At 39.4% G+C, this 23,216-nt stretch overlaps 1 protein-coding gene and 2 long non-coding RNA genes across 3 annotated transcripts; 1 reads left to right on the top strand and 2 right to left on the bottom strand.

Annotated features, from left to right (window-relative positions):
- Positions 1–837: 837 nt before the first annotated feature.
- On the bottom strand, positions 838–5,810 carry LOC139813303 (uncharacterized). The gene is made up of 5 exons (XR_011732126.1): positions 5,405–5,810; positions 4,696–5,206; positions 2,146–2,307; positions 1,709–2,047; positions 838–1,595 (listed from the first exon to the last, which is right to left on the bottom strand). It is a non-coding gene; the product is annotated as an uncharacterized lncRNA (long non-coding RNA).
- A 4,853-nt stretch (positions 5,811–10,663) lies between these two features.
- Positions 10,664–13,718, top strand: LOC139813188 (uncharacterized). The gene is made up of 4 exons (XR_011732061.1): positions 10,664–11,693; positions 12,288–12,447; positions 12,777–12,887; positions 13,001–13,718. It is a non-coding gene; the product is annotated as an uncharacterized lncRNA (long non-coding RNA).
- A 3,611-nt stretch (positions 13,719–17,329) lies between these two features.
- LOC139813451 (uncharacterized) lies at positions 17,330–22,817 on the bottom strand. Its single transcript, XM_071778963.1, has 2 exons — positions 21,173–22,817; positions 17,330–17,871 (listed from the first exon to the last, which is right to left on the bottom strand). Exons 1-2 carry the CDS (start codon positions 22,815–22,817, stop codon positions 17,330–17,332), a joined length of 2,187 nt encoding a protein of 728 aa, XP_071635064.1.
- Between the last annotated feature and the right edge of the window lie 399 nt (positions 22,818–23,216).

Raw genomic sequence — 23,216 nt, 5'->3', positions numbered from 1 at the left:
AATCGTTAACAGATTCGTTAAGCGCAAGCATATAGCTAATAGTATAAAAATTGGATATTTAATTATATTTGTATATAAATAATCAATTATCTAATTTTAAAGATTAGTTAAAAACTCGTTTTGACGAAATTCATCCTAAAAGTCACAATTAAAACGATAATTTTGAGTGTCCGGATACTGGTACATTAAAAATATCAGTAGTCCCAATCGCCAGACGCATGTGCGAACGCAATTTGTTAAAAAATAAGAGGTTAGTGTCATGCAGTGTTGCTTGTTGGAATCGATAGATTTTTGCGGTAAGTGTAATAATTACATGTTATTAAAGGCATTAAAACTATTCACCGACAATTTATTTTCATTTACAAATGTTAAAATAAGTATAATTTTTTAATTGGTCGGACACTGGGACAAGTTATGCCCGGATACTAGGCCATAACCTATTTCAACTGTCCGGCCACTGGGACAAGTTAAGCCCCTTGCACAATGCCAGGCAACAGGCAATAGGAACAGGGAATAGAAATCAGAAATCATGTATAAATGCGGAATAAACAGTGACACAGGCAATAGACACAGAGTTTCCGTCACGTTGGAAATTCTGTGCCTATTGCCTATTGCCAACCAATCATAGCATTTGAATTTTTTAGGTTGTAATTAACGATTTTTTGGTTATTTCCTGTTCCTATTGCCTGTTGCCTGGCATTGTGCAAGGGGCTTTATGTCCGAACACTAGGCCCTAACCTATTTCAGCTGTCCGGCCACTGGGGGAGTTCCGCTCGAACCGTCGTACGAGTCGGACGTGTTCTGCCTGCGCTCGTGTTCCCCCTCTTTGATACTCGTCCCAGTAAGCAAAAAACCATTATTACAATGTTATTGCAACGATATTCTAGAACTTGTAATGTTGTTAAATATGTAGTTCTTAATGTTGTATAGAACATCATTATGAACATACTTTGACCACGATTCCAAAATTTCAGTAATGTTGAAATGGGAGTGCCATAACGTTGCAAATAACATTGCGCTAAGGTTTTTCTATCATTCCTGTAATGTTTTTGAGATAAAAATTTAAACGTACTATCAACTTTATTACAATATTATATTAAGATTACCGTAATGTTAATTCTAACATTTATTTAAAGTTCTTATTGATGTTTTATTTCTATTACAGGCAACATGTTTTCAATAAATATGCAATAGTAATAAAATATCTCAATATTTATTGTCTAATTATTATTTAGATTGCTTTTTTTATAGACCAGGCTTGGACAACTTTGAGCTCCAGAACCACGACACTTCTTTTCTATCCACGGAAAGTAGGGGAGTGTCGTGGCTCCGGAGCTCGAAGTTGCCCAGGCCTGTTATATACCAATCTGCATTAGGGAATAATTCACTAATTATCATAAAAAAGTTTTATTTATATAAAAATAATATATACCATATATTACAGTTTTCAGTTTATCACAATAATATCTTTGGTGAAGATCACTGATCCTAGCGTAAGGTTTTGGGATAAAACTCATCTTTCAAATAAAAAAATGTGTTACTATAATAATCACTCGCGCGGAGCCACGCAAGTAAGATAATATATTTATCACTTCCTGAAAAATAAAAGTAGAATTAAATTAGTGAAAAAACTACTTATAAATTATAACGCGGCAAACTATAATAATTTTATTTTATAGAGAGTATATACCGAAATACATTACATTACCTTTTTAATGTTTTTTTTCCTTACGGACGTTTGCGAATCTGAACCACTCCATTACAAAGTGTTGAAAATCTTTTTCTGTATTCCGAGGGAATATTGCTCTAAAAGCTTCTGAAATAAGAAAAATTCAATACAGTTTATTGTTAGATGAAAGAAATAAATAATGTTAATTTAACGGCAATTAAAACTTATGATAATTATTGAAATAACACAAAAGTTTCCGGAATAGTTTACATATATACTAAATTGATCAAAAATATTAGTTTATGGATATATATATTTTTCTTTTATTTCGTAAGAATTTTTAACGTGTATGTGTGTCCTGCTTTTTAACGATGATTGCTACAAAAAATAAGGAGACAATTTTAATAAATTCTGAGACATAAAACATAGAATTTAATACTGCAAGTAATATATACATTTCTTAAAAAATTACTTACTTTTAATGCTCAGAATTGTGTGTGCGTATCTCCAATTTTATAATTATTTTTTTGGCCAGTTCATGAACACATGGAGGCTAAGTCATCAGAAAATGTAGCCCTCAAACTTTTTCTAATAAAATTCTTTTCATGTTTCCCTCCAATTAACATAACCTTGTGCACCTGAAAAATTTATACTTGTAATTCTATATAATGCAGTTTATTATTATAAATTGCAAGGAAAATAATTCAGAAGACTTTTAAAATATAATAACACATATTATATAGGATATTATAGAACATATTAAAGGACATATATTATAGATATAAGTTTGTAAGATTAAGAGTCAGTGTTGGGGATTCCCCCAATTGATTAATATAAGAATTGTCTCCGTCCGTCAGATGTACTGCGATATCCTTTTCGTTTGCTTCTCACGCAAAATTTCTCGATTAGTTCGGCACCGCCGGAAAGAGCCGATCCGCGCCGAAGGCGAGCGCGCGTCAGCATCCCCACGCGGCTCGCCCGACCGCCGGCCTCCCTTCCAACAAACCCGCCGCACCGCGGTATATAAGCCGGCGCTCCGACAGGAGCCGGCACTTCGTCTTATCTCCGGCTCTCTGCTGCCTTCGACGAAGCCTACCCTATCCAACTTCCTAGGGCGACACACCAAACGAGGTCCGGTGCTCCGAGTCTCGACTGAGTGCTCTCAGGTGTCCCCGAACTCCAGCCTACCCAACCGACGATCACGATCCCGCGAGGTCGAGCCCACTCGGCCTCGTAGTGAGCCCTCTCGCTGTCGTGTTCCCGGTTCTTCGCTTCCTGCCGTATCTACCTACCGCGTCTCTATATGCATCGGACGTAAGACCGCGTTTCGCAACTCCGTCACACCGCGACAATTGCATTCGCGATACCGTCTATCGTTTCTACCGCGTTTCTGTAAAGCCGCGTTTCGATAGAATCGCTCCTTTGTAACACCGCGCTTCACACTACAAGTCGCAGCGCGCCGAGTGTAGTCGCACTAATTTATCTGTATACCTCGCGTTTCGTCAGTTTTGTTTTACTATATCAAATAAAGTTTATATGTATTATAAATCAATTGCTGTCTTTTGGGCCTTCCACTCAACTTCCTAACAAGCGATCGAGTCCGCGGTTAACTGAAACCCCGGTCGTCTCATAGTTAAAGGGCTGAACGAAGCCATTCGTAATTATCTCGCGTTCTTGCGGAACGGATTCGGCGATTCGTTCGGCGCGTTTATTGCGCGCCCGAACAGTCAGAGTAACCATTTTTGGTTTTGAACGCATTGAGTGCTCCTCCTCAAGATTCTATTTGATCGTTTTATACATAAAATATACAGTTGAATATATTATGGAGATTAATACAAATACATTTTGATTTTTGAAGGACATACCATATTTGAAAACTTTACCGACAAAATTCTACCTTCTTTTAGAAAGTTTACATATATCGTATTGGTTGCATAGAATTACAAATGCTTTTACATAATAAAAATAGGTGTAAATCAATTAGAGTATTTGCTCAATATATTACAAAAATGATTTAAAAATTTCAAAGTAAAGATCTTGAGCTGTCAGTGTAAATATTTATTTGTTACAAAAATTGTTTATATATTATCAGTATGTTTGCTCCGTTAAAGAAAATTGTAAAAAAATATTACTGTACCATTTCCATTAAATTTAAAAGCTTAAAAATATATGAAAAGTTTGCAAGAAGATTTTTATATATAAATACTTAAGCTTTCTGCTGAATATGGTAAAACAAAGCAACACACATTTATATATAGAAGATCCATATATGCATAAAAGACTTGAACAATGTAGTATGAATGCGTTAGTACATACTTATTTGATATGACGTTTGGATGATTTTGTCTGTATGTTACGCCACAATCAAAATAACTATAAACATAGTAGATACAGATAATGCGCAATTACTATCTTTGCCGAGATCTTTGCTATAGGCACTACATTGAAAATAATACCAAAAAATCGGTAAAAATTACAAGTCCTGGTGATCTCTTTGTCGACTCTGATGGCGCAGAATAATCGAGTTTATTTTTTCCAACTAATTTATTACGATGAAAGATAATACAATAGGTCGCTGTTTTGCACGTTCAACGGAAAATAACGAAAAGTCTTGCAAGAAGAAGGCGGAAGCAACGTCCGGAAACATAAAAATATATAGAAGTGAAAGTCTCATGCTAGTGATTTATATTTCCACCAATCGTAAAAGGTTAATCTATATAGCGTGCGCGTATCATGTAAGACATAGAATAAGTTTGTAACTCTGAGTTTAGAACATAAACAGACTCTAAATTGCAAATATTATATTTACTACTCTTGGAGAGAAAGGGAGAAAAAGGGAGAGAGAGAGGGAGGGAGAGGAGATATCTCTTACAGTCTTTTCTCTTAATTCTTAAATTTTCAAAGTCTGCAGATTTTATTGTGTAAATTTATATCTACTACGATTATGTAACTATTATACTAACCGGGAATGTTATTTGTAAATGTTTATAGAATTAATTATAATTGTGATAAGCAGCTTTACTTACAACTTGCATGAAAGCTTCTTGATCAGTTTTTAGCATATCTTCAAATTGTCAATGGAAGATAAAGGGATGAGATATTGTCCAATCTTTGTATCTTGTACAATACTTTCCTTAGAATATTGCTCAGCCTCACGGCCCGAGTACATCAAGAATATGTTCGATTCTTATTAATACTTTGGTATATTTTTTTTCTTCTGCAAATTTCTCTCTTATATAGGTCGAAAAATAGATCTTGAATCACCAGCTACCTATTTACAGCACATTAGATAATTGCAGGGTTCTTATCATTAATATGCAAGATTTAGAATATAATAATTACTTACCCATATAAAAATGTTGTATACAATTAAAAGCGCTCGACAGCGCACAAGCACAAACGTACGTATATATGACACACTCACACATCATACGTATATGTAAGATAATGCGACTACAGTCTCCAGAACTATTACTGCTTCCGATTGGCTGTCGCAACAAGCGTGCGTTTGCTCATGATCTCGACGCACTCAAACAGCTGAAAATAATTGGCAGTAAATTGCAAGAAAATAGCAAATAATTCCACTATATAGTTTCTACCGATACCCAAAGAACGTTATTTGTAGTTAACCTAAATTATAGGTTATATAGATCATCATATCAGCTACTATTCATAGCACATATGGTTAATTGAGTTCTTATTATTAATATACAACTTTTAGAATATAATAGTTACTTATATATAAATATACTGTAAATAAAGAGCACTCCGCACTGCTCGATCCACACGTGTGTATACGCACTCACGCATCGTACGTAAATGTACGCATCATGGCTGTCGCGATGAGCGTTGGGCACATTATAAAACAATAACATTCTAACAACAGAAAATTAATATACTACCAACATTATTTCCAAGTCCAAATTACAAGGAATTTTGAACTGTTGCATTAATCTCAAATAAATGTCAGAGTAACATTTGAAAAATATTTTCTGTAACGTTTTTAAAATATTTTAACAACATTCAGAAAAATCATATTACGAAATAATATTTTTTAAATATGTGTATAATATTATTAAAAAACGTTTAAAAAATACACATAAAGTCAATATTTTTAAACGTTAATTTAATGTTCCTTGCTTACTGGGGTCTGTAGAGCATATATATTATCGTTTTGCCGCGATTATTTTCTCGCGGTCCCCGGCTATTCGGGAGGGTTGAATAATTGCTCCCCCCCCTCGGAGGGGGAGCGTGCCCTTACTTTGTAAAGATGGATATCCAGATATCGGATAAACTCGTGAGTTCGAGCGTCGATGTGCGTACACAGAGAAACGACACCCAGTGCAATAAGAGATACAAAACGATTGTCTCTCAGAAACAGTTTGACGAGTTCACGAAGGAATTTACGCTTAATGAACAGACGGAAATTAACCGGACTGGAATGGACAGTCGGTGTGACACCCCTGTGCTGCAGAGGGACAAGGATATTTATACAGGACGAAACGAGCCATCCGGTCGGGAGGATGAGATGGACGTGGATATGTATCGGGTAGATAAAAGGAAGCGTGACACGGAGGACCGTGAATTTTTTGTACACAAAACGGCCCCGCTGACGAATTGCTTAACGACGAGCGACAAGAATAATCTAGATGACAGTGTTATTGAAGTGAGCGATCACGTGAATACGGGCGGTTCGCCGCGTGAGACCACCGTGGGATTGTTGCCGTCTGCTTTAGAAAGGGAGATATATGTTGTACGTGACCACAAGCTATGTAAATGTAGGGATAATCCGGAGATTCAGCGATTCACGAGATTCGATGATAAACATTCAGGTAAAGCCAGAATTAGTATTAAACTCGTACCTGAACATTCCACGACTCGCAAGGGCATGAATAAAACTAAAATTTGGATGCTCTTGTTAGATTTACAAATCTGTCTGATCTCAGTGGATATGCTTAACCATTTTACAGCGGAAGCAGTATTTGAAAAAGCGGTTGATGCTAATCGTGCGCTTGATTTGATTGATGGCATGCATGTTCCTAAGATTAAGGCTTATGTAGAGCAGCGATCTATTGTTTGTAAAGGAGTCGTTTCAGACTGGTCGACTGAGTGGGATGCGGCTACGCAAAAATCAACTCTGGTGGCCTCGAGTAACATTTCTATAACCTTCAAGCTGGACAAAGTCAAGGATCTTAAAATTTTTCACAACGAAGTTAATTTAAGAGTAAGACTATTTATTTCACAGACTAGGCAATGCTTTAATTGCTTCAAGTTTGGGCATACAAAAATTGCATGCAAAAGCGAGACGCGCTGCATAGTATGCGGTGAAAAAGCGCATGGTCAATGTGAGAAATCAATATGTTGCTTCAACTGTGGTGGACAGCATAAATCCACATACCGTGGCTGTCCCGTGCATGAAAAAAATAAGAATATCAATATCATTATGACCTACAACGGTGTTTCTTTTCATAGTGCGAGACGGATCGCCGAGGGGGAAATTCCAATTCCAGCAAAGCTCTTGGACAGCAGGATTGACCCTGTGAGTTGGCCTGCCCTGCCTCTTCGAAAACCAGCAGCTCCTGATACATCGTATACTCGCGAGAAATTGGAGCGTGGTACTCGCTTCGGCGTACAAGGCGATCCCTCTAGATTAAGTACGAAAGAACGGTCAGTCTCTGGTGGGATTGGCAAGTATTATAGCCAGTTTAATACACGTGAAGAGGAAATAGCGGTGGATAGGAGGGGTCTGGCCCTGGCCGCGACCCGCGGGGCTGCCTGGTCCCAGGTGGTGCGGCGCAAACCGGAGAGGAATAACGAAGGCCGGGAATACGGAGGAAATTATTGAGAGCATTATGTTGTTAATGAGGAGGTTTCCCTCAGCTAGGGATGGCCTGATCGAGGCTTTGACAAATGAGTGGCAAAATCGTGTCCCTCCCTCTCCAAGCGGCAATACTTGGGTAGGAATCAGGAAGAAAACAAGAGAATTTAACAATCAAGGACAAGGAGGACAGTATACTGACGCGAAATGGGGAGAGATTCCCTCCCCCCCACTGTATAATTCAACCTTCTTCTATGGAACTGTCGAGGGTACCAGAGCTGCAAGGAGGAACTGACGAGGCATGTCATGGAGTATGATGTTGTTGTGCTGACGGAGACTAAATGCAAAGGCCCGCGTAGGGTCTCCTTCCCCAACTTCAGGTCTGTGAGTAGCGCTAACAGATTGGGGAGTGGTGGTGTCTCGATATCCTTACGTACTTCTATGGATTTTACTGAGGTGCCAATACGGGGTATCCTACCTGTTGGATACGACGTTGTTTGCGTTAAGACGAATAATCTCTCTCGAAATATTAATATAGTTGCTATTTATAGACATCCCAGCGAACCGATGGCTAGACACGACATCGTACCCATATTCAATGCTGTTGGCATGAATGGCCTTGACACTATTGTTCTGGGTGATTTTAATGCTAAGAATGCCACATGGAACTGTCCTACTACAGATGCCAGGGGAGACCTTCTCTATGAAATTATGGACAGTGAAGGCCTTATATGTGTCAACGTGGACACCTGTTCTCGTGACGGTGCCAGGGTGCACGCGACACTAACTTGGACCTATTATTTGACACGAGAAGCATAGCCGGGGACATTTCTTATTCGCAGATCTCGGATTTGTGGGGTAGCGATCACCACCCTATCTCCTTCTTCGATAGTACTCTCTTGATTTATGGGAAGACCACGAACCGTTTGTCCACAAAGAAGACCGACTGGAGTCGATTTCAGCAAGTTGTAGAATCGGAAATGAGAGAGAGGACTCTGCTGCTACGGAGTCTTTTGGAGACAGATTTTGAGTCCTGCTATTCTTCTTTCATTGAGATTATCAAGAACGCTGTGGCTGTAGCCTTGGGCAGGAAATCTTCTACTCCACCTACGAGGATTACCCCGAACAAGAGGAGACCTTCGCATAAATGGTGGGACGCAGAATGCGACGAGGTCATTCGTATTAGAAGGGAGTCCCTGAGGGCCTTTAAGAATACCAAGAGCCTACACGATTGGCTTGGTTATAAAAAGGCGGTAGCTTCGGCTAGACGGACTATTAAATTAAAGAAGAAAGCTGGTTTCGAGGAATTCTGCAAGGGGATTGACAGGTTCACGAGTCTCTCATACGTCTGGAGGATTATGCGCATCTTTAAGAATGCCAGAAGAAATCTGGAGTGGAATACCTGGCCCACCAAGAATAGGGAAGACGTGATCAAGTCTACTATCGAGAGCTTGGCCCCACCCTTTGTTGGTGCGGAACCTGTATCCGATTTTGAGAAGTGCCATCCTGATGACGAACTGGATGCACCGTTCTCTCGAGGGGAAATGGTCAAAGCTCTGGAGATGATACGGAGGGACTCATCTCCCGGTCTGGACGGCATTGAATACAAGACCATTAAGGCTCTCCCGGAGAGCGCTAGGGACTTCCTGCTGGACATTTTCAACAGGGTGTGGTCTACTGGTTCCCTTCCCAGCGATTGGCTTAATTACCAAGTAATCTTCATTGATAAGGTGGGCTGTGAAAAGGTTAGACCTATTTCATTATCCTCCTGTGTCGGCAAGGTGATGGAAAGGATTATCAATGAAAGACTGGTCTGGTGGGCGGAGAAGGAAGAGAAATTTAGCCCGTCGCAGAGCGGTTTCCGCAGGGGCAGGTCATGCGCCGACAACCTGGTGAGAATTGTTGCAGATATTAAGGCTGCAATGTGTGTCGGGGAGTATACCCTGGCTGCGTTCCTTGACGTCTCTGCCGCATATGACTGTGTGGATTACGGGGTAATGCTGAGGAGATTGATAGCACTTGATTGCTATACCAAAGAAAAGTTCGATTCATAGTTAACGCTTGCGATTCGGTGGATCGACTTGTTTATAGGGGGCTCCCGCAGGGTGCTGTCCTGAGCCCGGTATTATACTCACTATACACGCAGGGTCTTTGTGTGGACTTGCCGGGTGTTGAGGCGGTCGAGTTTGCAGACGACGTCGGGCTATACGTCCGTGGATCGAACCGAGAGCGTAATCGACTCTTGCTACAGCGTGCGATTAATATCATTGCTGACCGACTACGCAACATGGGACTCGATCTGGAGCCGAGGAAGACTGCGTTGGTGAAGTTTTCCAGGAGTGGATATATCGATAGACAGCTGAATATACGTATTGATGAATGTGACGTTCCCAATTGCGGCGGTGCAAAATTCCTGGGTATCTGGCTAGACAACAAGCTGAGCTTCGAGCGTCAAATACAGGAACTAAGAGGCAAGGTAAACCGAGCAAATTCTATTATCAGATACCTCTGTGGAGTTTCTAGAGGGATAGAGGTAAATACTTCACTTATGCTCTATAAGAGCCTTGTAAGGTCAATTATTGATTATGGAAGATTCGTGTTTTTTCCCAGAAAGGCCTCCTTGCAGCTTAAATTGGAAAGGGCTCAGTTCCTTGGTATTTGTACGGCCCTTGGCTATAGGAACTCCACCCCCAACAATGTGATTGTTGCGGAGGCTAAAGTGACATACTTAAAAGACCGGGCTATGTTGCTGGGCGTCAACTTTGCCAACAAGGCTATTGCGCATAATCAAAATGGTTTGTGTGACAAGATGCGTGCTCTACATGAGGGTGAGAATTTTGTACGGTATAGACAGCCTACGTATGGGTCTTCCTTGTTGTCGGAGATATGGAAAAGAGTAAATCGAACTAAGCACCTCATTGGTCCTGTTGAGAAGTTCCCGGTCTTTAGCGGCTCGTACAGCGCCCACACGTTTATACCTACCGTTGACATAGACATCGGAGCGGGGAGAAGGCGAGAGAGATTCTCTGACTGTTCTCTTATCCAAAAAATTATTAGTAAATACTATTTGAGCCCAAACCCAGACATCTTCACGGATGGCTCCTATAGGGAGGCAGCAGTATCCGGGAGCGAGTATTGTGATCTGCGATCAGGAGGAGGCTTTTAGGATTAGTCTGCCCGGCCTTTGCTCTTCCTATACCGCGGAGGCCTTTGCGATTTGTTCTGCTCTTCGTTTACTTTGGACACGCAAATATGTGGGTGGTAGTGAGATAATTATCTTATCTGATTGTCAAGCTGTCCTCAAGTCTATTAATAATAATCACCTAAATATCCACAAGAATAAATACGTTACGGAGGCTAGAATACTGATTTACAAGTTGGAGAAACTCTGTGACAAGAAGATTGTACTTGTATGGATTCCCGCTCACGTGGGAATTCTGGGGAACGAGATTGCGGATGGATTGGCTAAGGAGGCGACGGAGGAGGAGGTCGACCCCACCATTGCGGTTCCGGTGGGGGATTTGCTGGCGCATGCGAGAAAGGAAGCATGGGAGTCTACACAAGTATCGATTGCTCGCGACGCTTTACATAAAGGCGCTTTCTATTTTGAAAAGTTTTATAGTCGAGCTTCATCTGTACCGTGGTTCCGTAGTCAGAGCGGAGAGATATTTCGTTACGTTCATCAATCGCCTGAGAGCAAATCACTGTAACCTAGGTGCTTCCCTCAAGAGAAAGAATTATATTGAAAATGAGAGATGCGAATGCGGCTGCGAATGCGAGGATATCCACCATTTTGTTTTGAGATGTAACAAATACGATGAACACAGAGTTGTTTTGGATGCTGAATTGAGAGAGGCTAACTTCACGGAAGATATTGATATCTTTTGTCTTATTCAAGAGAAAAACTGGGACGTGTTGTACATTATCTTCAAATACGTCAAAGCAACGGGCAGAATTATTTGACATTAGAGCTTGATATAATAATTTTACCCGGGTCAAGTGTTTTGGTTTTAGATGATCTTTTTTCATTGGGATTAGATTCTTTGTGCCAGTTGCTGGTTGTGCAGAAGGCACCTGACTGTCCTCACCCGAGGACACCTTGGAAAAAACCCCTCCGGCCACTGGGACAAAAGTATGTCCGGACACTAAGCCACAACCTATTTCAGATGTCCGGCCACTGGTACATTGACACGCTCCATTATTTATGTAAATATTAAATTATTAATTGATATATGTGAGTTAAAATAATTTTTCCCTGCTTAAGGGAATCTTAAGTTTTCGAATGAATACAAATATTTATATTAAACATCTTTCTAAATATTATAAATTGTATTATTTATGACAAATCATGCTTAATCGTCCGGCCACTGGGACGTTTACCTTAATTGATTTACACTTATTTTTATTATGTAATAGCGTTTGTAATTCTATGCAACCAATACGATATATGTAAACTTTCTAAAAGAAGGTAGAATTTTGTCAGTAAAGTTTTCAAATATGGTATGTCCTTCAAAAATCAAAGTGTATTTGTATTAATCTCTATAATGTATTCAACTGTATGTTTTATGTATAAAACGATCAAATAGAATCTTGAGGAGGAGCACCCAATGCGTCCAAAACCAAAAATGGTTACTCTGACTCTTAATCTTACAAACTTATATCTATAATATATGTCCTTTAATATGTTCTATAATATCCTATAATATGTGTTATTATATTTTAAAAGTCTTCTGAATTATTTTCCTTGCAATTTATAATAATAAACTGCGTTATATAGAATTACAAGTATAAATTTTTCAGGTGAACAAGGTTATGTTAATTGAAGAGAAACATGTAAAGGATTTTATTAGAAGAAATTTGAGTGCTACATTTTCTGATGACTTAGCCTCCATGTGTTCATGGACTGGCCAAAAAAATAATTATAAAATTGGAGATACGCACACAATTCTAAGCATTAAAAGTAAGTAATTTTTTAAGAGATGTATATATTTTACTTGCAGTATTAAATGCTATGTTTTATGTTTCATAATTTATTAAAATTGTCTCCTATTTTTTGTGGCAATCATCGTTAAAAAGCAGGACACACATACACGTTAAAAATTCTTACGAAATAAAAGAAAAATATATACATCCATAAACTAATACTTTTGATCGATTTAGTATATATGTAAACTATTCCGGAAACTTTCGTGTTATTTCAATAATTATCATAAGTTTTAATTGCCATTAAATTAACATTATTTATTTATTTTATCTAACAATAAACTGTATTAATTTTTCTTATTCCAGAAGCTTTTAGAGCAATATTTCCTCGGAATACAGAAAAAGATTTTGAACACTTTGTAATAGAGTGGTTCAGATTCGCAAACGTCCGTAAGGAAAGAAAAAAACATTAAAAAGGTAATGTAATGTATTTCGGTATATACTCTCTATAAAATAAAATCATTATAGTTTGCCGCGTTATAATTTATAAGTAACTTTTCCACTAATTTAATTCTACTTTTATTTTTCAGGAAGTGATAAATATATAATCTTACTTGCGTGGCTCCGCGCGAGTGATTATTATAGTAACAAAAGAATCTTAGGTTTGATCTCGACTCAGTCTGCATCCCGCATACACAGTCCTCGTTTAACTTGTTTCCCTGTAAAGGGTTGATTAAGAAGAAATAAATGGTTTCAGCATTTGTGGTTTAAGAATCCAAAAGTTTAAGGATTAAAAGACCTGTATGTGGTTTAATAATCCGTTTTAGAAAGTTTGTAGAAGGAAAAAAAATACATAGGTCTAGGCAATAGTAAAAAAAAAGTTTTTATACATTAGAAATAGTGATTTGTGCTATATGATCTAAAAGGATAAGGTCGAAGGCACTAACACCTCATTCGAGGGGACACATTTTAAATAAAAAAGGAAGATTTTGATAAAATTATTTGGTTTGACATTTTTTCTCAGTATCACGTTTAGTTTTTATTCAAGGATCAACGACGAAGATGTGAGACCACATCTGATCTTGCCTTAAAATGCATTTTTTCCTGGATTTGAGACAGAAATCTGATTTTTTTATTTGAAAGATGAGTTTTATCCCAAAACCTTCCGCTAGGATCAGTGATCTTCACCAAAGATATTATTTTGTGATAAACTGAAAACTGTAATATATGGTATATATTACTTTATATAAATAAAACTTTTTTATGATAATTAGTGAATTATTCCCCAATGCAGATTAGTATATAACAGGCCTGGGCAACTTCGAGCTCCGGAGCCACGACACTCCCCTACTTTCCGTGGGTAGAAAAGAAGTGTCGTGGTTCTGGAGCTCAAAGTTGTCCAAGTCTGGTCTATAAAAGCAATCTAAATATTAATCAGACAATAAATATTGAGATATTTTATTACTATTGCATATTTATTGAAAACATGTTGCCTGTAATAGAAATAAAACATCAATAAAAACTTTAAATAAATGTTAGAATTAATCTTAATATAATATTGTAATAAAGTTGATAGTACGTTTAAATTTTTATCTTAAAAACATTACAGGAATGATAAAAAAAACCTTAGCGCAATGTTATTGGCAACGTTATGGCACTCCCATTTCAACATTACTGAAATTTCGGAATCGTGGTCAAAGTATGTTCATAATGATGTTCTATACAACATTAAAAACTACATGTTTAAGAACATTACAAGTTCTAGAATATCGTTGCAATAACATTGTAATAATGATTTTTTGCTTACTGGGTTCTTACATTTACGGACGATCACTCTCGTTAGACGGAGGTGCGCTTTCTACGCAAAAAAAGTGAGGTGTTGCAAGCCTTCAAAAAATATAAAGCTCTCGTAGAAAGACAAACCGGACAAAAAATTAAATGTCTCCAATCGAATAACAGAAGAGAGTTTTGCAATAATGAATTTAATAAATTCCTGAAGAAGGAAGGGATCACGCGGAAGCTCACGACACCGTACACACCCCAGCTAAACGGAGTAGCGGAAAGGAAGAATCGCACTCTTATGGAAATGGCTCCCTGCATGATGACGCAATCAAAACTCCACATTTCATTCTGGGCTGAAGCTGTAGCCACAGAAAATTTCATTAGAAATTGGTGCGTTATAAAGGCGTTAAAGGACAAAACACCGTTCGAGTTATGGCACGGAAGACGTCCAAATGTAGAACACATGCGGATTTTTGGAGAAACAGCCTACGTGCTAGATAAGGCTCCAGGCAAAGGAAAACTTGATCCACGAGGAATGAAATGCACTTTTTTCGAATACGGATGAATCATCTAAGAGCTATCGAGTATGGGTCCCGAGTAAGCAGAGAGTGATTATCACCCGCAATATAAAATGACTCTACACTGTCTTGGCCACAAAGGAATCCAAGAAATCGGCACCTACGAAACCGGAAGGTCATGATCAAGAGTCGACTCATGAGTCAGAGGAAATATCACTTACTTACCACTTTATGTTGACCTTGTATACGACGAGGAATCGGAAAACGGATTGCAGGGACACAACACTCCTGAGGAAGATGGAGAGGAGGAACATAAAATTCCCATCGATACACCCAAAAGAGGTTCCGGTAGACCTAGAAAACTTTTTACAGGGAAAAGAGGTCGCCCACGAAAGCTGTATTCACTTCAGCAGAGAGAAAACAACCTTCCCGGACCTAGCAAAGAGGAAGACAGCGATCACGATTCGGATCACGAGGAACCGACTAGCTCGGATGAGCTGGAAGCAAATCTGGCCAGTCTCTCATCGGAAGTTCCTCGCCAGCAAGTTCTAAATGAACCAGACAAGGAAGAATGGAGGAACGCGATAATCAAAGAAATCGAATGTCTGATAAAAAATGACACTTGGCAGATCGTCGATCGACCTAGAAACCGCCACGTCATCGGATGCCGCATGGTCCTAAGAAACAAATATGGCGCGGACGGGCGAGTTGAAAGAAGAAAGGCGAGGCTCGTTGCAAGGGGTTTCACCCAACGCCCCGGAATAGATTACCACAACACTTTCGCCCCTGTCGCTCGCTTAGGATCTATGCGCCTGTTACTCGCTCTCGCAGCAAAGCATAATTTGAAAGTACATCAAATAAATGTCACAGCCGCTTACTTACACGGCACGATCAAAGAGGAAACCTATATGGAGTTACGCGAAATGCTCACGGAGAGCCTGGAGGAAATCGTATCTCGAAATGGAACCAAAAGTGCCATAAGAAGTCGGGCTAAGAAAATGTTAGAGCAACTGCAGGATGGTGAGAAGGTTTGCCTTTTACAAAAGGCTCTGTACGGCTTAAAACAAGTCGGCCGTCAGTGGCACAAAAAGCTGAGCAGGACACTCCAGAAACTGGGTCTAAGTCCAACGAACGCAGATCCATGCGTTTACTTCAAGCGAGGGGGAGAGCTCTTGCTAGTCCTGGTTTACGTGGACGACATACTTATACTTTATCGAAATAAGAAAGACCTTAATTTTATTCGTAAAGGTTTGTTGCAGGAATTCGAGGTCAGGGACCTGGGGGACGCTCGCTACTGTTTGGGAATCGAGATTACCAGGAGCGAAGATGGCATTGCAATTTCCCAGGTGGGTTACATTCGAGAGATTCTTTCACGCTTTAGAATGGAGGACTGCAATCTTGTTTGCACTCCGGTTGATGTAGGCGTAAAACTCGACAGGGCCGTTGATGAAACGGATGAGGTCCGGAAAACTAGGCCTTATCAGGAACTTATTGGAGCCTTGAACTACCTGGCTATCGCAACAAGGCTGGATATATCGCATATCGTTAGCTGCCTTAGTCAGTTCAATACCTGCCACGACGAGCAACATTGGAGGGCAACAAAACGGGTCCTACGATACTTGAAGGGAACCATGGATTTTGGAATTACGTATACCAAAGGCACAGGAACCCTGCAAGGATTCGTGGATGCCGACTGGGCCGGTTGTCCGGTGGATCGGAGATCCTACACCGAGTTTGTATTCACACTGAACGGCGCCGCTGTGAGCTGGAAATCCAGAAAGCAACGCACCGTTGCCCTCTCTTCCATTGAGGCGGAGTACATGGCGTTGGAGTACCAAGGCCACAAGAGAGGCCTTATACCTACAGGGATTTCTATCGGAGTTGGGGCTATTCGTTCTTAAGAGGGTCCGAGTGATGAACGACAACCGAGGAGCACAACTTTTGGCCCAAAATAACACTTTTCACGCCAGATCCAAACACATAGATGTGAGGCATCACTTCGTCAGGGACGCTCTGCGTGAAGGTCAACTCGAAGTTGGATACATGCCCATGGAAGGAATGCCTGCGGACTTTCTTACCAAGGGATTACCTAAGGACAAGCATCAGAAATGCCTGAAACTGGTTGGTGTCGGAAGGTTGGCGGAGAATCGACCCAGCGCTACACTCGAGGGGTAGTGTTAAAACTTATCGACATTCACGTCTTACCGACGCGCACAACCGCAGAGCTTTGAATCTACCCACGCCTCCCTCATCATTTGCTAGCCAGCTTCCGTACGATACACACTATGGTGTTGCAAATAAAGGACGGTCAAACATAAAACATAACCAAAGACTTTTCCTTGCCCCGCCTTAACAATAAGAAAGCATCAGGGTCAGAAGATCGTCACTGTCCATTTGATCATCGAAGTCAAGCAACACGGGCGGTACTGTACTAGGATGGGTGACCGCCTTGAGAGAACGGCAAGATATCTGGTTTTTCTTCTGGATTCGTTACACATCGGCCCGCATACATCTGTGTAAATAATGCTCAATAATTGGTTGCTCCTTTGTGATTGCTTACCGACTGGTACTGCCGTGAGCTTGGCTTCCGAGCAGACTTCGCACGTGACAGTTGTTTTGTTACTTCCTAAGCGAAGTCCGGACACCATTTCCTTCCTGTCCATTTCCAAGAGATCGCTTTGATTTAGGTGGCCGAATCTCTCGTGCCAGAGAGTCATCATGACTTATGTGCTCCGGTCGAGGCCGCACGTGCCGATTCCCCGTCAGGTTCACGAAGAAAGTAGAGATCTCCTTTCCGCAACTAGGATCTGCAACTAGGATCGTCGTTCCGTTACCGTTCTTCATCTCTGCTCCTTTTTTCGTGAATACGACACGATTTCCGGCGTTCGTGATCTTTGCGACGGAGACCAAATTGCTTCGTAGGTCGGAATGGTCGGATACATGTAATACGTTATCCAGACGTATGGATCTAGTCGCGTTTCTATCTGTGGCCGTAACTCTTACAGTGTCTTTCGCCCTTACATTGGTGGAGCCGTGATAGTTTGCCAAATTAAGTTTCATGTTTCCGGAGTTTGAGATTTTCTCGAATTTTTCTTCGTCACGGCATAAATGCGACGTGCACCCGCTATCGAGGCACCATGCATTGTTTCTCCAAGCGTTTCCTACGGAACATGAAATAGCGCTAGTAACGGAGGTTAGGAATGAGATATCCTCATCTATGGCGGCCTTCTCTTTGTTTTCGGTTCCTTTCGTGTCTCAGTTCTATCGGCGGTACAGTCAATGGCCTTGTGGCCGACCTGGCGACATCGGTGACATCTGAATTTAAATGTTGTACCGGAACGAGTGTTTTCCGCCTTATCGACATGTTATGTTGCTGAAATATTGAAATATTCGGAAATAGTACATAAATATTTCGTTAACATTTTATTTGTAACTATGCATCTGAAATATTTCAGAAATGTACCTGCATCATGTTTTTTATAATATTGCATTAACAATATTTCTGAAATCTTTCAGAAAGTTGTTTACAATATTTGTAAGTGTCTGTAATATTGCAAAAAAATGTAGCAGATGCAATATTTCAGAAATATTTCTGAAACATTATAAAAATAATATTACGTTTGCATTGCACAAATAATATTTCTGTAACATATCAAACGCAACATTGCATTTAAAATATTTCTGAAAAATTTCTGAAGGATTGCGTAGGTAATGAAAAATTGAATTGCAGGCAGTGAATTTCTATAATATTGCAGAAGAAATATTGCAGATGTGGTTGCAAATGGTTTAGAAACATTTCTGATACATGATAAAACTATTATTTACATTTAAATTGCACGCGTTATATTTTTGAATGTTTTACATACAACATTGCATTTGTAATATTTCCGAAAAGTTGCTGACAGACTTTAGAACTTATAAAAAATTAAATTTATTATTATATAATTATTACATTTTATTGCATTTCTTCTCTTTTATAATATTAAGAATTTTTTGATATTCCAAATTTTGTCATATGGCATTTTTAATATAAAATATAAAATACTTAATAATATTTAATATAAATTAATATTCGACGTTGACTGGCAAAAAAGATTTATTCGTATATCTGTATTGTTAATATTGTTATGCGATAGCTTTATGGTCACCAAAATAAGCAAGTATAAGAAAGAAAGAAGCGTCAGAGTCAGAGGATCACCACTACCCTGTTCGATCATCGATGTCAAGCAACAAGGCGCCGGTATACTACTTGGATGGGTGACCGACTGAGAAAGCGGATTTCTTTGGACAAATGCGCGGCGGCTATACGCACATGGCTTAATATATTTTTTTTGTTCTGGTAACAAAATATTTTATTTTTCACATATCAACGAATAGTTTTTACGTCAGTAACAAAATTTTGTTTGCTAATACAAAACATTTTTCTCAGTGTAAAATGTATTTAAAATATCTCTGAAGTGTTTCTGCAATATTTCGTAGATATATTTCAGAAATATTTCAGTAATATTACCGAAATATTGCCGAAATTTTTCAGCAAAGTTGCATTTGAAATAATTGTGCCGATTGAAACATTGCAGAAATGTTGCAGAAACAATCGTGAAATATTTCTGAAATATTGATGAAAAGTGTAATATTTTAAATGGAAATAAGAAGCTTCCTTCGCCAGTAAATAAATACAAAACAAAAGTCGTTTTTGTTCGACCCAACTGGCCAAATAATTAATATATTTAAAATTCACAACGTTTCAACAGCAATTTCGGTCCTTCTCAAGTGATTCATCAAGCTATGCATCCTCAAATATTATTTATAACTTAACAATTCAATTTTATTCTTACTTTTTATTTTATGACTTCTGAGCGTTTTTATCTTTTTGACTATCGTGAGGTTATTTGTAGTTATTTCACTTTTTTAGCTTTACGTGTGCATGATGTGGTTAGGGCACGATGTCAGCGACGTAATCGATATTCTGTACGCGGTTTTTGAGGATGCATAGCTTGATGAATCACTTGAGAAGGACCAAAATTGCGGTTGAAACGTTGTGAATTTTAAATATATTAATTATTTGGCCAGTTAAAAAAATAAAATAGTTATCATAAAACTATATAATCTACATCCGCAACTACATCCACTTTTATACCATAAATTCACCACTTCAATCATAAAGTAGCGAAACAAACATTTTTGTAGTTAATTTTGTGGTTTTTATTTTATTATTACTTTATTATACGACTTTAAAGTTATTAGGCCATCAGAGCATGTCAAAGAAAAAAATCTGAATTAAAAATATATTATAAAGAAAACCTAAATACACTTAAATTTGCAATTTTGAGAAGATCTGACGTCTAGTTTTTGAGATATTAAATCTCAAAGTTGGCGTTTTTAATATAGGTTTTACGGGAAATTGTACCAGAAACATACATTTTTCGAGGATTTCACTCACTGTCTGTAAAGAAACAAGTTCAAAAAACTGAAAATAACATTATTTGATTCTTCTAGCACTTGTTAAGTATAAGACAAACCGACGTTGTCGTGTAATAAGGCCAAAAATTCAATCAAAAGTTGATGAATTGTCGCGTTTCTTGTCGGCCTTTCGATCAGCTGTAGCCTTTCGCTACGCGACGTGAACATGTGGCAACGCCGCACCGTGTAGTGTTTTCTTTCCACAGCACTATTTTTTTGCAAGCAAATCTCCCGTTATCGAAATCGTTTGTTATCTTCCATTATTTTTCAACATAAACACAATACATAACCTCACTCAAACACATGGCACTGGCTTCTTCTTCTTCTTCCTATTATGATGGCCGTCGAGCGCTGCTCAAATATAGGCCAGGGCGAACCATTTGTCGTTTAAAAGCAAAGTCCCCAGAATAGGAGGCCTCGAGAGAGGCGCAAGTTCCGTCATTAACTCTATCGATACGTGATGCTGAGCAGTATGATTTTATGTGCCACGCAGCTGTTGCGCCGCTGGCACGAATCGACCCCCACCCTCGCGCACTCCCGCGCAAGAGAGGCCGGGGAAGATTAGGGCTGGAATCCCATGGATAGGGTAGCCCCCAAAAGGAGTCGGATAAATTGGTGGGGAGGATCATTTAGGAAAAAAAGAATGTCCTTAGGAGCGTGTGGAAAAGTTTTTTCCAAGTACTTAATTAAATAATCTGCTTTACTTGAATAAATAGAACAGTGAAAAATTACGTGGTTTATGTCCTGAATAGGGTAGCCGCAAGGACAGGCCTCCGAATCTATTATGTTCTTTCTTGCAAGACTGTAATTCAAATTATAGTGGCCGCTGCGCAGCTTGTTAATTAAAACTATCTCCTTTCTTTTGAAAGGTTTTTTATAAAACCAGGTCTTTACTGTTGTGAAATAAAATGTAGTGTAAAATCCCTTTGTATGAGCCATGATACCGTAAATACTCCGCGAAATTTCTGCGTAAGGATTCTTTAGAAAGTGAATAAAAATCACTGTGCGGGACTTTGAAGTTGGGGCGATGTCCGTTTCTAGTGGCTGCTTTGGCAACTCTATCCGCATTTTCGTTTCCTGTAATGCCGCGGTGTGAGGGAATCCAAGCTAAACGAATTTCTACTCCATTATTGGAGAGTTGTGATATTTTTTCCCTGATCCAAGGAATGATATAATTTTGCAGGTTGGCTTTGAATGAACAAACATTATCAAGCACGCTCTTAGAATCAGAAAAAATTGTGGCTACGCGAAAGTCAAATTGTTCAATAAAAATCAATGCCTGGAGAATGGCCCATGCTTCCGCCGAGAAGATAGTTGTTTCCGGCGGAAGTCTATGCATGAGCTCCAAATTAAAGTCTGGTGAATATATTCCAGCACCGACAAAAGAGCCTGAGTCACTTTTGGAACCATCCGTATAAAAAGATGTAGATCCCTCTCTGATGTCACTGGAAGCGTCAAGGAAAATTGTGTCAACATTGGGAACATCTTCCGGAAATTGGAATGCAGTATAATGGATATCGATAATAAGGGAGTTAAAGCTGTGATTGAAAACAGGAAGAGATACTGACTGATAAATTTTACTGACTTTGTGAAGAATAGATCGATAAGAATTATAGGTCGGGATGGAACTTGTGGCCATGTCATGGTTATGGCGCGATCTGGTAAGTGGGTGAATACTGTCCAAACTAATGGTAACAGGGCTAAATTCTTGAGCCACATTCTTGAGAACCATCTTAGACGTCAAGTATTCAATCCTGTATTTAAGCGGTGGTTCCTTAGCTTCATCCAGTAGCACATTAATAGGCGTGGATTGACGATATCCATATGCTATTCTAATAGCTTTATATTGTATTCGTTGAATCCTATCGAAAATAGTAAGGTTACCTTTGAGCTGGTAAACCTGGCAGCCGTAATCGATGGTACTACGGATAATTCCTTTGTAAATCATATCCAGGTGTTGCGGGTGAGCGCCCCACCAGACTCCTGCGAGAGCCTTCATTATGTTTAAGGCTTTCCTACATTTGCCCACTACAGCCGTGAAGTGGGGTTTACCGCTAAGTTTGGAATCCAAGATGATCCCTAAAAATCTAACCGTTTCACTGTAGTGTATCGGGATGTTCGTAACTGCGACCTCTGGAATAATAGTTGGCATCTTCTTCTTATGGGTAAAGATGACGGATTGCGACTTAGTCGGAGAGAGCGAGAGACCTTTGCCAGAAAGGAAGTCAGTGATCTTTTGAATGGATTCATTGACTGATCGAACAGCATCTTCTAGATTCTTATTGGTTGAGTAAATAACCACGTCATCCACATACAGAAAAATTTGACAATCAGGATTGACTAGTTTTACAATATCCTTGATGTAGATATTGAACAAGGTCGGGCTTAGTATTGAACCCTGCGGGGTGCCTTTCCTGGCGAACATGGGACCACACTTCCGGCCGCTTTTAACGTAGTATATAAGCCTGTTACTAATTAAGTTCATGACAAACTTACGAAATTTAGCCGGGACTTTAGCCGCTCTGAGGTCCTTATCCAGAATATGGGGTTGGACATTGTCAAACGCTCCATCGATATCAAGAAATGCCGCTACCGTGTATGCGCCCTTGAGAAATCCAGCCTTTATGTGGTTGGTCAATGCGACCATACTGTCCGTACAGGACCGAGAATTTCGGAACCCAAGCTGCGCGTCAGAAAGGATGTCATTGTATTCCAGATGCCATCGAAGTCGGTTATACATGCATTTTTCCATAATCTTTAAAACGCATGATATCAGAGAAATAGGCCTATTAACTCCCTTCCCTCCAGGCTTGGGAATAAATATTACCAAAGATGTGCGCCAATCGTCAGGAAATGATCCATTATCTAAAAATCCATTGAAGATCTCCCGAAGCTTGCACCAATAAGCCTCAGGGAGGGTAGATAAGATGACGTAGTCCAGCTGATCTAGACCTGGTGATGACTTGAGTTTTACTGTTTACAGTGCCGCTTTAATCTCTTGCATAGAAATGGGGTCATCCATCCAAGTGGAAAGATGTTCCATATT

This window comes from Temnothorax longispinosus, chromosome 5 (genome assembly GCF_030848805.1).
Source record: "Temnothorax longispinosus isolate EJ_2023e chromosome 5, Tlon_JGU_v1, whole genome shotgun sequence".
NCBI classification, from domain to species: Eukaryota; Metazoa; Arthropoda; class Insecta; order Hymenoptera; family Formicidae; genus Temnothorax; species Temnothorax longispinosus.
The sequence above is the reverse complement of the archived record's forward strand: the minus strand, read 5'-3'. Positions and strand labels throughout refer to the sequence as shown.

Coding starts and splice junctions, on each gene's coding strand:
- LOC139813451 (XM_071778963.1), bottom strand. CDS start 22,817: ATGGTCGCATTGACCAACCACATAAAGGCTGGATTTCTCAAGGGCGCA. Junction 17,872..21,172: donor CAACTTCAAAGTCCCGCACA/GTGATTTTTATT, acceptor CATGTTCCGTAG/GAAACGCTTGGAGAAACAAT.